General features: G+C 33.2%; 1 protein-coding gene across 5 annotated transcripts in view; it reads right to left on the bottom strand.

The window, feature by feature from the left end:
• Positions 1 to 1,286: 1,286 nt before the first annotated feature.
• The window catches only part of RNPC3 (RNA binding region (RNP1, RRM) containing 3), a 33,361-nt gene continuing 19,453 nt past the window's right edge, over positions 1,287 to 15,194 (bottom strand). The window contains exons 9-16 of one of the 5 annotated variants that reach the window (XR_002825541.1): positions 14,096 to 14,247; positions 11,414 to 11,575; positions 10,279 to 10,373; positions 10,132 to 10,190; positions 7,294 to 7,426; positions 5,504 to 6,125; positions 4,258 to 4,933; positions 1,287 to 3,467 (exon numbers count right to left, since the gene is read on the bottom strand). Coding sequence is in view for 2 of the 5 variants with exons in the window: in XM_023740004.1 (XP_023595772.1) it covers positions 6,066 to 6,125; positions 7,294 to 7,426; positions 10,132 to 10,190; positions 10,279 to 10,373; positions 11,414 to 11,575; positions 14,096 to 14,247 (661 nt within the window). In the remaining 3 variants the exon portion in view is untranslated. Of the gene's footprint in view, positions 4,934 to 5,503; positions 6,126 to 7,293; positions 7,427 to 10,131; positions 10,191 to 10,278; positions 10,374 to 11,413; positions 11,576 to 14,095; positions 14,248 to 15,194 lie in introns of all 5 variants that reach the window. The other 4 variants (XR_002825540.1, XR_002825539.1, XM_023740004.1 and 1 more) reach the window with 4 other exon arrangements.

Here is a 15,194-nt window from a genome sequence, read left to right as displayed (position 1 = left end):
CAATGCAACACATCATCTGATTTCTTGACTGCTGCTTCCACGGGTGTTGATAGTGGAACATGTTGTCAAATGGTTTAGACTTATGGCAACCCCATATGTTATAGAACAGAACTACTCCATAAGGTTTCCTCGCTGTAATCTTAACAGAAGCAGATCAGTAGTCCTAACTTCCACAGTACCACTGGGTGGGTTCGAATCGCCAACCATTAGGTGAGCAGTCGAGCACAAACTGTTTGCACCACATGTTGTTGTGTGCCACTGAATCGATTCTGACTCTAAGTGACCCTATATGACAGAGGAGAACTGCCTGATAGGGTTTCCTAGGTTGTAATCTTTACAGAAGCAGGTGTGCCACCTAGGGATCTTATATATCCAATAAGGGTCTAACAGCCAAAGAATATTATTTAAAAAAAAAGTCTACAACTTAACAACAAAAATCAAATAACCCAATGAAAAAATGGGCAGGACTTGAAAAGACGTTTCACTCGATATTCAAATGGTCAACAGGCACACGAAAAGACACTTAACTTCATTAAAACCAAAACCAAACCCATTGCTATTGAGTCGGTTCCGACTCACAGCAACCCTATAAGACAGAGCAGAACTGCAGATGACTGCAGAAGCAGACTACCACATCTTTCTCCTGTGGAGTGCTCGATGAGTTCAAACCACTGACCCTTTGGTTAGGTGTTCAACTGCTGCACCATCAGGGCTCCCTTCGATTTCATTAGCCATAGTTACAGTAATTGTTAGGTGTTGTCTAGTGGAGTCTCATAGTGACCCTATGAAACAGCAGAAATGTCCCATAGCGTTTTCTTGGATGTAATCTTTACAGAAGCAGAATGTCAAATGTTTCTCCCAAGAAGCCATTAGGAAGATGCAAATCAAAATCACAATGAGATATCATTAGAATAGCAATGATCAAAGAACAGGAAACAACAGGTGTTGAAGAGGTTGTGAAGAAACTGGAACCCTCATCTCTTGCTGGTCTGAATATAAAATGGTACAGCCACTGTGGAAAGCAGTTTGTTAGTTTCTCAAACAGTTGAACATAGAACTACCATATCACCCAGCAACTGCAATCTTAAGTATATACCCAGAAGAAGTAAAAGCAGGAACGTAAAAAGACACCCCTACACTAATGTTCAATGCAGCACTTTTCACAATAGCCAAAAGGTAGAAACAATCAAAATGTCCATTCACAAATGAATGGATAAGCAAAATGTGGTATATACATACAATGGAATATTAAATCAGCCGTAAAGAGAAATGAAGTCCCTATGCGTGCCATAACATGGATGAACCTTGAAAACAATACACTGAGTGAAATAAGTCAGTCACAAAAGGGCAAATAGTATATGATCTCATTTAGATGAAATAAACAAACATGTAGAAACTAAAGATTACTAGTGGTTACCCCAGGAAAGGGAAGAAGGAAAAATGGGTGAGTTTTTGCTTAGGCGGTACTGAGTTATGTTAATGATAGTGAAATAATTTGGAAAAAAGACAGAATGGTTGCACAACTTGATGAATGTAATCAATGTCACTGAATTATAAATGTAGAAAATGTTGGAGTATGTTTTGTTGTACATATTTTCACCACCAAAAAATAAATAAATAAATAATAACAAGTAACTTCAAGTGGGCACTTCAGCACTGCCTGGCAATCCTTCTAAGAGTTTGCTCACTGTTGCACTTTCCTAGATAATCTAATTTACACCTTTTCTTTCCTCAACTCTCCATCACTTCTTCCCTCTTCTTCATAACCTTGCTACTTATTCTACTTAGGAAAAAAAGAAATTTCCGCATGCTTCTACCGTCACATCTCCAAAACTAGAAGCGTATAGACCTAAGTAATCTGCCCTTCCTTTTATTGCTATTAATAAGGGGAGTGCAGCCTTATCTTTAAAGCTAAACACTATTTGTACAGCAGATCTATGGCTCCATCAATTTGTCTCTCCTTCCTACATCACGTTTTTCTTTCTACTAGAGATCAGCTCCCTTAGCACAAAAATCTGCTATACCTTTATAAAAAATGTCTGTTTAAAAAAAAAAAACCTCTTGATATCACATCCCACTCTAGTAACAATTTCTCTATTCCCCTTTAAAGCAAGACTCCTTAAAAGAGCTGTCTTCAATTCTCACTATCTTCAGTTTCTCTCTACCATTGTCTTGAATACCACCTGTTGGTTCTTCCATCGATCAAATTAGCTTGTCAAGGTCAAGGTCACAAATCTTACTAAACTTAATGTTCAATCCCCCGAATTCATCTTATTTACATCATTAACAGATTTCACACATTTGAACAACACTTCCTGGTTGAGACACTTTCTTCACCTGGCTTCTAGCCGTTCCTCCTAAGTCTTGTTTAATGGTTTCTTAACTACTTCATCATCTAAACATTTGCGTGTTCCAGGGTTCACTTCTCCATGCTTCTAATTCCCACCTTTAATGCACTCTACCCACTATACAATGCTATGAGAAAAAAGGAAGAAGCTAGGCTGGTGTTAGGTACCAGACCATTTTATGCTAACAAAGTAGTATTCAAACCGGTTAGTCCTTATAATTATGAGAGGGACCTTTTCTAATTATATTCTTGGAACCCATTCCCAGAGATTCAAATTTATTAGTTCTAGGGTAGAGTCCAGGAATCTTTAGGCATAAAAATCCTTCCTTGGTGTTCCTCAACCTCGGCTGCACATTAGAATCACTTTTAGGAGGTTTTAAAAATCCCAATATCCAGAAGATTTCAGCCTCTGGGCAGTCATTCTAAACTGTCACCACATACTCACAGAAGAGTATCAGTAAGATCAAATAAAAATACCAAAGTTTTTCTACTTAAATATAGCTGAAACTCATTTCACTAAGAGAATAGAAAAATTTTATATGGGAAACATTTTAACCTCTGAGTGATATCCTGATACATTTGGGAGTATAAATATGGAACACTAAATTAGGGTACGGATACAAATTCTTATCCTGGGAGAGAACCCTAACTAGCAAAAACAAAAACAAAATACCCCACAACAACAATAATAAAACTCAAAACCCAGGCAGATAAAAGTTTTAAAACAATTATCACTTACAATTAAGACTACTGGTTAAAAATGTGTATTAGTATCCACTTAGAAATGCCAATATTTATAATAAAAGAAAATTTACATTTAGTATTCTAAAACTACATAAATAAAAAAGTATGTAATTATAAAGTTATACCAGATGCACACAACTTATATATATAAAAAAAAAAATTAACACCATTTTACCAGAAAGAAAATAATTTATTATATACTATGGAAGTGATTAAAATACATGTAATAGATCTCCAATCAACTGATTTAAATACATATAGATTTAACTTTTAAATACATTTTAAAAGCTGTTACGCACAGTTCCATAGTCCAGGTGGCCAATTTCTCCTCCTCAAAGTTGGAAAGCACTTGAAAGGTACAGAATCCAAAAGGAACCTGGAACACCATAAAAGTCCATTAAAAATAATCATAATTATAAAACTGTTCATAGCTTAAAATTGACTAAAAGCTAAAACATTGATATTTAGAAAATTAGTGAATCATGTCAGTGCAACAAAGTTTTAATTAGGTAAACACCGTATACAGAAACTGTGATTTATACCATTAAAAAATAAAACACTTTAACTGTCCCCATACAGAAACAACTGCAATTTCAGTATCTACTGCTTTTATGTATTCTTACGGTGATAATAATTAACAGAAGTTTGTTTTCACAGTACTAACAACAGCAAAATTTGCAAGGAAGAAAGACATGTCAAGGCTCCAAGTCTCGATTTTCCTACTTTTCGGTTACATGGCTGGGCTAGTATGAGGTACCTGACCATTTTATGCTAACAAAGCAGTATTCAAACTGGTCAGCCCTTAGCATTATGAGGGGAATCTTTTCTAATCATATTCTTGGGTGTCATCCCCAGAGATTCTGATTTATTAATTCTAGGATAGAGTCCAGGAATCTTTACGCATAAAAATCTTTCCTTGGTGTTTCTCAACCTTGGTTGCACATTAGAATCACTTTCAGGTGGTTTTAAAAATTCCAATATCTGGGCTGGACCCCAGACCAATTACATGAAAACTCCATCGTATATTTTTTAAGGGATTTTTTTTTTTTCAATCAGTGTTTTTCAAAAGTTTCCCAGATCATTACTGTGCAATCAAGATTGAGAACCATTGTTCTAGTGATTCTGGACATCAACCAGTCTGGAAATCACTGTTGTTTTATACCTACCAGGATGATTTCTTTTCACTTAATGAGTTACCCTGAGCCAATATAGTGTCTTCTCCCCTTTATTACTCTTGTTGCATTCCATCTTTTTGTTTTTAGGGGGGAAAAAAGAAAAAAGGAAAAAAGACACTTCTACTTGCTATCTACCTCAAAGGAGATTTCAATAAGACTTCAGATGTGAGGTCAGCTACTCTTATTTGGAATTTACACAGAAATCAGTTATTTTAATTTTAACATATGTACTTTTTACAACATGTTACGTAGAATACCTAAACCAGATATGTTATAAAACAGAAAGCATATAGTTTTTATTAGGTTTAGGAAATATACAAATAGAAGTAAGACTACATTCTGTGTTAAAGTAAATGCATACATTCTCCAAGTAAATAAGGTGACCTGATTCACTAACTTTCTCTGGAAAAATAACATGACTTCAAGAACATAGAGAAAATTCAACAAATCCAAAAAACACAAATGATTTGTTCAATCTGCAGTGATAATTTTAGAAATATTTCATTTGAATAAAATGTAAAAATTATTGCTCTATCTGGACCAATGGGTGGAGGAAGGGTAAAACATTTCTAGAAAAAAACCAAAAAGCACTGCCCCAAAAAGGATACAACAAGAAAGGATACACTTTGCATGACAGTATTACAGCAGTATTTACGCAGGAATGCTTCTAAAGAAGAACAGCAGAATGCAGTTTAATTTTTGTCTTATTTCTCAGCATGAGATTTACAAATAAAAGATTTTTTAAATACACACTAAAAATTATTTATTTAATTTTTATTTTTCCTTTAAGATAGTTGAACTTCTGATTATATTGGTATAAACACTCTACAGCAAAAATTCAAATATTCAAGACATTTCAAAGAGGGAATAAACATTAAGCAAAATTCCCTCTTATTTAGTCATATGGTTTTTTTAAGCTATCAGTAATTTTGACCCATTTATTTCATGTTCTTCCAGTTTACAAAGACAGATTTAAAATAAAACAGAAAACAAAAGGAATATACTTCACTCAACATCTTACTTAAACACTGTAACACAAGCTTTAGAATTTAAAATGTTTTAACATTTTTAATCCTGAAACTACTTAAAGAATTCATTAAAATTATTTGTTTGAAGCAGAAAATATTTCATTCCATAAAAAAGTATACATTTTTTATGACTTATGGTAATAATCAATAATTTAATATACTCAGAATTGTAGAATTATGAGTTAGAAAATTTAGCTTTAAGTGTTTACCTTAGGAGTTTTCAAAGTGTAGTCCCTCGACCAGATGTCTCACTATTAAGGGGGAACTCATTAGTAATTCAAATTCTCAGGCTTCATCTAGGGTGACCAACTTGTCCTGGCTTTAGCATTGACAAATCCAGTGTGCTGGGAAACCCCTCAGTCACAGGTAAACTAGGATGGTTGGTCACCCTAGGCCCCCACACCAGACCTACTGAATGAGAAACTCTGGGAGTGGAGCCCAATAATCTATGTTTTACTAAGCTCACCAGGTGATTCTAACACATATTAAGGTTAAGAACTACTGCTTCACTCTAGGCAGAAAAAAGTAAAGGCAAATAAAGATAATGTTATCCTTATAAAATTTATTCTCTGAACTTAATTTATACATACAAATGGGCTTATTCTATCGCGAAAATTCCTAAGTTAAATGGTGATTAACTGCATAAAGATAAATTCTTGAAAAACCTTGGGAGATTGCTGAATTACTACTGTATCAGGCTTCTGTCCTTAATTTTATCTTAACAGTCTTACCCTTTCATTATGTTATACCCACACTTACCTTTACTAATTTTTAACATTTTCTTTTTCCTTCTTTAGAATCTTGTTTTGGTCTAGCAGATCGAGCAAATTGCTAATATGTTTAAAATTAAGGCCTCCTTCATAAAAACAAAAGTAATCTTTTCTAAATGATACACCAAGAACTTTCTAATGTAGGGTAGGGAAATAGTTTTTTATCTTTTATACTTGTCTTCCTACTCTCAAGCATTCATCAAATATTTTTTTGAGTGCTTCCAACCTGCTGTCCAGGTCTTTTCTAGGTATTTATGGGCAAGTAAAATATTAATCTTTTCTGTACAGCCATTATCTTCACGCCTTCACTCCACCACGTAGCCCACTGATTTTTAGCTTATAGAATACATTAACTACTAAAAGCAGGATGGTTGATCAATGATATATTCTGGTTAACAAAATTCTCAACTAAAAATGTGAGTTATAATACAATAAAATACAAAATACACCCACTCCTCAGTTATTGACTATCTTGTAATCCAACATTTGACAATTACAATAGCAAAACTATTTTGCGCATTAATGACGCAGTAATGAATGCTGAGGTCTAAGGCGAGAGTAAAGCTGGCTGTGACAGTTCAGGTTATGTGAGCCCTGGTGGCACAGTGCTTAAGAGCTCGGATGCCAACCAAAAGGTTGGCAGTTTGAATCCACCAGCCGCTCCTTAGAAACCCTATGGAGCAGTTCTACTCTGTCCTATAGAGTCACTATGAGTCAGAATTGACTCGATGGCAACAAGTCTTTATGGTCAACTTGGCTGGGCCATGATTCTCAGTGGTTTGGCAGTTATGTAATGATGTAGTCATCCTCTATTTTTGCATAACACTGATTTTTGCATAGTGTTAGGTCTTTAGGACCTAACATGTTGATAAATCAGGAGTGGGTGTAATAAAATTTCAATGAATTATATCCTTGAATGACTCCAAATGTGAACCTGGAAACTACATAGTCTCTTAAATTAAGCATGAATATGTACTTCTGAGCTACATAACTGTAACATTTACAGACTTGGCTGAAATTTTACTAACTTCATGCTGCTGAAGTTCCTTTATTTTCCAATAAAAATCTAAATAACAGTCATCTGACTCAGTAATGTTTAAATGTAACTTAAATATCTCACGCTAGAATTCCAGTTGTTTAGATATCTAAATGATAATGTAAATTAGTTTCAGTTATACCCCTCTCCTAAAAAACTACACAGTCTTGGAACAGACTAGTTTAAAGGATACAACCACCATTGGTTTTCCAAAAAGGACATAGCCATTAGCTTCCTTTAAGGCTTTTGCTGCTGCTGTTTCATTTGGAAGTCCGATGAAAGCTTGTCCTTTCATGCGACCTTCTTTCATCAAGCGGATATCAAACCTAGAAAAGTCAAGGAAGAAACAGGGGCTCTGAACCAAAGATTGCCAAACAATTTTGATGAAGTGAATGGAAGTGTGCTGAACAATTTAATATTTTGCTATTTCAAAGAGTAAAAATGGCTATACTGTCCCACACATTAATTAGTCAGGCTTTATAAAATTACATGACGTAGCTGGTTCTAAAATTGATTTTAGATAAGATTATATAAATTTAATGATGTGCTTATATTTATCTCTTTAAACTATTATAAATATATGTATATGATTCAAAAATTACACTGCTGAAACTAGAAAAACAAACTTATTAGGTTATTGTTTCATCTCTCTATTTTTAAATATTTCTGAAGTACTCACAGCTAATCCAATACTATCAGACCAAGTGACAAAACAAAACAAAAACTACACAATCAAGAATAGAAGGGCTGACATATCACAGAAAGTAACTACAGAATTTCAGAGTAGGAAGGGAACTTACTGATCATCTAGTCAAAATTATCATTTTACATATGATTCTTACAGCAGCTAAATGACTTCCTCAAGGTAACATAGTTAGTTAAAATCAGAGACAGAAGCGCAAACCAGATTTTTAAATTCTTGTTATAATGTACTATATTCCACATTGTACTTATTTTTCAACATTTTTGAGAGAAAATTATATTCAAAAGCTACTCAGAAAAATTAGATAGTAATTTAAAACTAAAGTTCATCTATCAATTTAAACAGTTTATAGCACTAGCAAAAGCATACAAAAACTTTTTAAACAAACTTTTGCATTAAAAAAAGTTATCAAAGAAAAATGCAGTGAAATGCTTTCTAAAAAAATTACATGACTAGTCCCATGGGAAATAATTATTAATTTAGCACTTTGATTTCTACAGCTTTGTGGATATAGAATTTTTTTCCTCAAGTTCCAATGAGAGGAAACACTGGAAATAGAATGTATAAACTAACACATGTACATGTATTACATAAAGTTTTCTCTTTCTTATAAATCATGACTCAAAGGCAGTAATAAAGAAAAAAGGATCAGCATTTTGCATGGCCAGCAAAAGAAACTTTTGGTATCCTTATAAGAAGGGGTATCTGTCAGTACTGAGTATAAATGCGGAATTCTAAAACATGTTGCTACTATATCTAAAATGGTAATAGGCCTGATAAGACTTTAACGAGCCCTGGTGGTGCAGTGGTTAAGTGCTTGGCTGCTAATCGAAAGGCTGGCAGTTCAAACCTATTAGCTGCTCTGCGGGAGAAAGATGTGGCAGTCTGCTTCATAAAGATTACAGCCTTGGAAACCCTATGAGACAGTTCTACTCTGTCCTATACGGTTGCTATGAGTTGGAATTGACTCCACAGCAATGCGTTTAGTTTTGGTCAAAAGCCTCTCACCTACCTTTTCTACTTCTTGCTATTTCTAATTCATATGGCTAAGGTCTTTCTTTGTCAACTGAAAATGGAACTTTAAAGAATGAAATTCTAACCAGAAACATTAGCTTTCACATCATTAAAAAATGACACCCTTCTGTTTTGCTCTCACAAAACTGGAAGCCATACATAACGTAGCTTCGTTATAACATGAGTTGCTCTTAGAGCAAGAATCTAAAACACTGTGCCTCAATGCAGTATATTTCTGTATGAGTCATTCAAGCAGTGGTTTTCAAAGTGTAGTCCTTGGACCAGCAGCTTATGCATCATCCATGAGCTTGTTAGAAATCTGAATTCATGGGTCCTTGTTCAACCTAGGAGTCCTGGTGGCACAGTGGTTAAGAGCTTGGCTGCTAACCAAAAGGTCAGCAGTTCAAATCCACCAGCTACTCCTTGGGAACTCTATGAGGCAGTACTACTTTGCTTCTTTTTTTTTTATTTTTTTATTCTAGTTTAGATGAAGGTTTACAGAACAGTTTCTCATTAAACCATCAGTACACATATTGTTTTATGACATTGGTTAACAACCCCACAACATGTCAACACTCTCCCTTCTCGACCTTGGAGGACCTTTCTTTTGCTGAAAATACACACAGCCAAAGTTACACCATTTCAAAAGTTTCTAAATGTACGATTTAGTGACATCAATTACATTCTTCCAGTGGTGCTGATATTCTCACTATCCTTTTCCAAATTATTCCATCACCATTTATCTTAACTCACAGGGCAGTTCTACTTTGTCCTACAGGGTTGCCATGAGTTGGAATCGACTCAATGGCAACGAGTTTTTTTTCTTCTTCTTCTTTTTTATTCCAATCTAGAAAACCTGAAACTTGGGTGGATAGGCCCACGAAACTGTTTTTAATAAGCTCTCCAGATAATTCTTATGCAGGTTAAACCACTGCTCTAGAGAAGCGATCAGGCTGAATTCAGCACTTGGCCTGTTTCTATAAATAAAGTTTTACTGAAACATAGCCATGAGTATTCGTTTACATATTGTTTATGGCTACTTCCATACTATGACAGAATTGAGCAGTTGCAACAGACACCGTATAGCTGGTAATAAATAAAAATATTAATTTTTTACCATGTGGCCATTTACAGAAAAAGTTTGCTGATCCCCGCTCTGGACGTCTTAAAGTATGTAACAGAAAAGATCAACTTCTTCATAGTCTTTATCTCTAAAAGGAAAATGTTCGCTGGTGGCCGGGAGGACGGGGATTGAGGGGTAAATTTGTAATAGAGATGGACAAAGTACAATTTGAGGTTATGACTATTACTTACATTATCCGTTCTGTTTCTGATGAAAAGTCAACATATCTTCCAAAAATAAATTTAAGGTCCTAGAATTTCAAAAGGAAAAAGAAAAATAAGGAAATTCAGGAAAAATAAAAAGTAAAATAATAAATCAAGTTATGAATTTCAACTTACCTTTTCTTGAACATGTTTAGCTAAATTCTTCACATAAATTCTACAGTTTGGTTCACCAGGTTCATAACTTCTGAAAATCGATAGTGTTTCCATTTCTTATTTAAAAAAACACAAAACAAAACGTAAGAATATAAAATTAAGACTTTTTCACCAATTCTTAAAAAAAAAACAAAAACCTGTAACAACGTTCAAATAAAACTATTAGGTAGATAAATTAAGCATTATTAAAATGTTAAAACTACAGAAATTAGTAGTGACGTTAAGTCTCTTACCAAAAATTACGTGAAAAAAACGTAACTTTTGTTTTAAAATATTTAGGCATCTAGAACAACTAAAATTTGTCCAATGAAGTATCAACTATCAAAGGTCCTTTAAAATGGGTTACTTTATTAAAGAGACTGCAACAAATTCATATTTATTAATCATCTGTATATTTGCTTTGCTTAAAGTGAACTTACCAAACTACCAGCTTCCTCCACATTCAAATATAAGAATGAAGTGCTAAATAACAATAATCAGGCATTTCAGTCAAACAGTGGCCTGTGAACTTGTCCCCTCTACAAACTCCTCCCATTAATGTCACTAGTCTGTTCCTAACAACTAGATGTTCTCTGCAAAAATGCTACCTGGAAGTCTATTTCCCATTTGTTATATCCATCTAAAACCTGAAATATTTTCCTAAAATATATTAATATAGCAAAATTTCTCTAGTAGTAAAAACTATCACATTGGCTATAAAATCCTTAAACACAGATTACTGACCATCAAATAATTGGTTTTTAAATAAACAACTGTTTTGTGTGCATCACAGATACAATATTGTGATGGTCTATCAACTGTATCTGGAATATCTAACTCCAGATGTTGGGACACACTGATTTGTTTAAAATGCCATATAAAAGTTCCAGGAATTGAAACAAAAATTTTCCCATAAAAATACTGACTGAAACATTGTACTCAGAGGTACCTTCCTTCTATGAAGTATAACCAACAGAGGTAATCAAAAACATTAACTGGGGAGATATGTAGTATGTGCTTTAAATTAAGATAAATAACATGAAAGGATTTGTTTTGTTTTTATACAAAGTGTACAAAGAAATGTAAAATAAACTACTAGATTATTTTATGAAATTACCTTCTCTAGAAATTCTGCCCTTTTTCAACTCCTTTCTAGAGATAAATTCTGACGGCATTTCATCAGAGTCTTCTTTCATCTCCTCTGTGATGTTCAGATTAGGTGCTGGGAAGATTTTTCCAAATCCTACATTAGATGTATCAACTTCAGCATCAGGTAAATCTAAGAGTTCAACATTAACATTAGCCATTAAAAATCCTTCCAATCAAAATATTTTCTTTTTTTAAACTTCAATTTTATTTACGGTATCTTTGGTACCAAAATTCTTTGGTGTTTTTCTCAATGCTGTAGAACAGCTGTAGGCAAACATTTTCCGTGAAGGCCCAAATAGTAAATATGTTAGGGTTTGCAGGCCATACGGTTTCTGTCATGGCTACTCAACTCTGTCACTACAGAATAAAAGCAACCAAAGAAAATACCTAGAAAACCTAATGGTTGCTTTGTCGTATCATTTCGAGGTCCTACACAATGGGAAAAAAATGACTTTAATTTCAATATATTTAGTTTGAGGCATCTGATGAAAATGTTCTGTGGGCAGATGTGTGCATGTGTGTGTGTTCGAGGGGCAATAATCAGTATTTTGTTTAGCCCAACCATTCTAAATTATTAATAATTATGTGAACAAAAGAAATGTACAATTAATTAAATACATAATTATCATTCTAACGAGACATGGTTATTCACTATTATTTATGCACTGGGTTATCATGAAGACTTTGTAATAGAATATTGTGAAAACAATTTTCAACCTTCTCAAAGATTATTAAAATATTAAGATGAGCAAATTAACTGGAAGGAATAAACATCATAAAATAAGACGCTTCCATTTGGAGTTGCTAAACATTATTCATTAAAAAAACTAAAAAAAAAAAAAAGGCCAATCCTAATCCCAATTTTATAAGAAGTAAAGAAAAACAGGTATTTGTATATTTAAATTGATCTAGAAAAATTAAAAAAGATGGTAAATTTTCAGTATTAGATAGCAACACATACCATGAACTTTATCATCAGCAAGAATTAAACTGGCTTGGGAGAGAGGATTGGGAATGATAAATATTTACTGGAAACATTCTAGTTATATTACCTAAAAAGGAAATAAACTCTAAGGGATGCTAGGATGGCAAAAAGCTGTGAAAAGGATGTAACTAACATGCTGCTAATATTTAGCATTATAGTAATCTCTTCATAATGTAGAAAAACGATTGTACAAACAGAACTCCTGTGGCCCACAGGCAGCAATAACAGGAAACACTTTTAAAACTTCTACTATTACTTCAACATTACTACTTTGATACTGATGTAGAATAGGATGTCTGTTCCCCTCATATAGGTATAAGTCTTTGCGTAAATTAAGTTTAAAAAAACAAAAAATTGTGTACAAGGGTGACTAGCTATAAGAAAAACTTACAACTAGAAAAGTATTAAAACAAATAGGAGTTACTGAAAAGGCAATGCATTCTCACTAATCATCAGAGACAGGAATTAAAACCATTTATAGTTTTTCACTCACTATATTTGCAATACTTACTAGAATTCTATCCTATATTCACACAAGTGCTCAAAGTTATATGTACAAAGATGTATACTCCAGTATTTTCTGTAATAGTAAAAAAATGGAAACAACCTCAACTTCTTTTAATAGGGCATGATTAAATAAAGACTGATATAACTATACTATGGAGTACTATGCAGCCAAGTAAAGTATGTATTTTTATGTTCTGGCATAGTTAGCTATCCCCACACAACACTTTAATCTTCAAAGATGAGAGGCCATGTCTAGCTTATCCCCTAGGCCTAGCATAAAGCCTGCTATATAATTAGCTTCCAACAGTTGTTATTGAGTGAACAATGAACACTCTGTTTTTATCATGGTGCCCATTAAAAAAAAAAAATTGAAAACAGAATGTGTTTATACATGTATACAATAAGATCTGGACGGATATACACTCACACACATGTACACACATACGCCAAGTTATTAACAGTAAGCCTATAGGTAGTGGGATGAGGGATGACTACGGTTTTGGGTGTCAACTTTGTTTTTTCCTTACATGGTCTGTTTTGATTACATTTTATATAAGCTTATATTATTTCTGAAATTAAAAAGAAGATTTAAAGAACAAAGAAATGGTAATATAATATCAAATCAATGCCTAAGATAAGCAGAAAAAGAAACCTATAATTTCAACATATAGTCTTAAAATTTAAGGATAGTATCTTCGGTAAATAATCTTCCATGCTTTTTGGATTAAAAAAAAGAAAAAATACATGAAATCCACAACTCACAGGATAGTCAGGCTGATTACTTCCTAACCAATAATACAATTATACTAATAAAATCATAGGCTATCATATAAAACATGCAATAAAAAATTAAACCAATATAAAAAACTCTTACATCATATTTTTTAGTGTAAACATCAGCAAAAAACATACTAAATTTCACACTAGAGTTCATTGCTACCAAAAGTAGCAATGGTAGTCTTGTTATCTAGCATCAATTTTAGTTATATAAAAGTTGAAAATGGGTATTATTTAATGATATTGAGGAAAAATCTATTCCATATTTTAAATACAGATCATATATACTAAAATTCATTGTACATAAAACTTAATTCTAACACAAAAAACTAACTGAAAAGAATTTTTACGTAGTATATGAACTAATTTGAATATCCTTACCATAATTTTGTTCCTCACAATTTTGTTCCTTCTCTAAATCTTTCTTAAACGTCGCTGGCATGCCAGTAGATATATGGAATTCAATTTTTTTATTACCTACAGGTTGTGGTTGGTCAAATACATCTGAAGGTAACAGCACTGGATGTAAATTACTGTTTAAAAACAATCACAGCATTGGTTTATAACAGCAAATAAGCAAAATCCTGAGAAAAACTAATTTTGCATTTACTTTAAAACTAACACTGATAAAGCACTCACTATGCTAAAGGCATTAGACAAAGTAACTTACATTTAATACTTCAATAAACCCTAACAAAGCTCCAATATGGGTACTATTAAATTCCTGTCTCCCGATAAGATGAAGTTTAGGAATATTAAGTAATCTGCATAAAGTCACTCAGAAAAGGGCAGAGACAGAACTCGACTATTAATTGTAAATCCCAGGATATTTAACAATATGCAAAAAGTTCATTTTTTAAAATAAATGTGTTTCTATGCACTATATTTTATATACTATAGAACTATGCTGTACAATAAGTAGCCATCAGTCACATGTTGCTAATGAGTACTTGAAATGTGGCTATTGCAAATTAAATGTGTCTGGTGGCTCAGTGGGTAAGAGCTCAACTGCTAACCAAAAGTCAGTTGTTCAAATCCACCAGCCACTCCATGGAAACTCTATAGGGCAGTTCTACTCTGCCCTATAGAGTTGCTGTGAGTCAGAATCGACTCGACAGCAATGGGTTTGGGGTTTTTTTGGTAAATACAAAATACACACCAGATTATGAAAACTTAGTACAAAAAAGAATATAAAATATTCCAATAATTTTTTATACTGACTACAGAATAAAACAATATTTTGGATGTATTGGGTTAAATAAAGCACATTATTAAAATTAGTTTTATCCGTTTCTTTTTAATGTGTTTCCCATTAGATTTCTAGGTTTTATAGAGACCACTTTAAGTCAGTGGTCAGCAATGCTACAGAAATTAAAAGCATGCGTCTGTGGTGTCAAGACAGACATAGGTGGGCTAAAAAGTACATAGTATTTATACTTAAAGTGAAATAAAATACAAAGATTACAGCTCATTCTTGTAA

The sequence above is a fragment of the Trichechus manatus genome, unplaced genomic scaffold (assembly GCF_000243295.1).
Source record: "Trichechus manatus latirostris isolate Lorelei unplaced genomic scaffold, TriManLat1.0 scaffold00144, whole genome shotgun sequence".
Classification (NCBI taxonomy): Eukaryota; Metazoa; Chordata; class Mammalia; order Sirenia; family Trichechidae; genus Trichechus; species Trichechus manatus.
The sequence above is the reverse complement of the archived record's forward strand: the minus strand, read 5'-3'. Positions and strand labels throughout refer to the sequence as shown.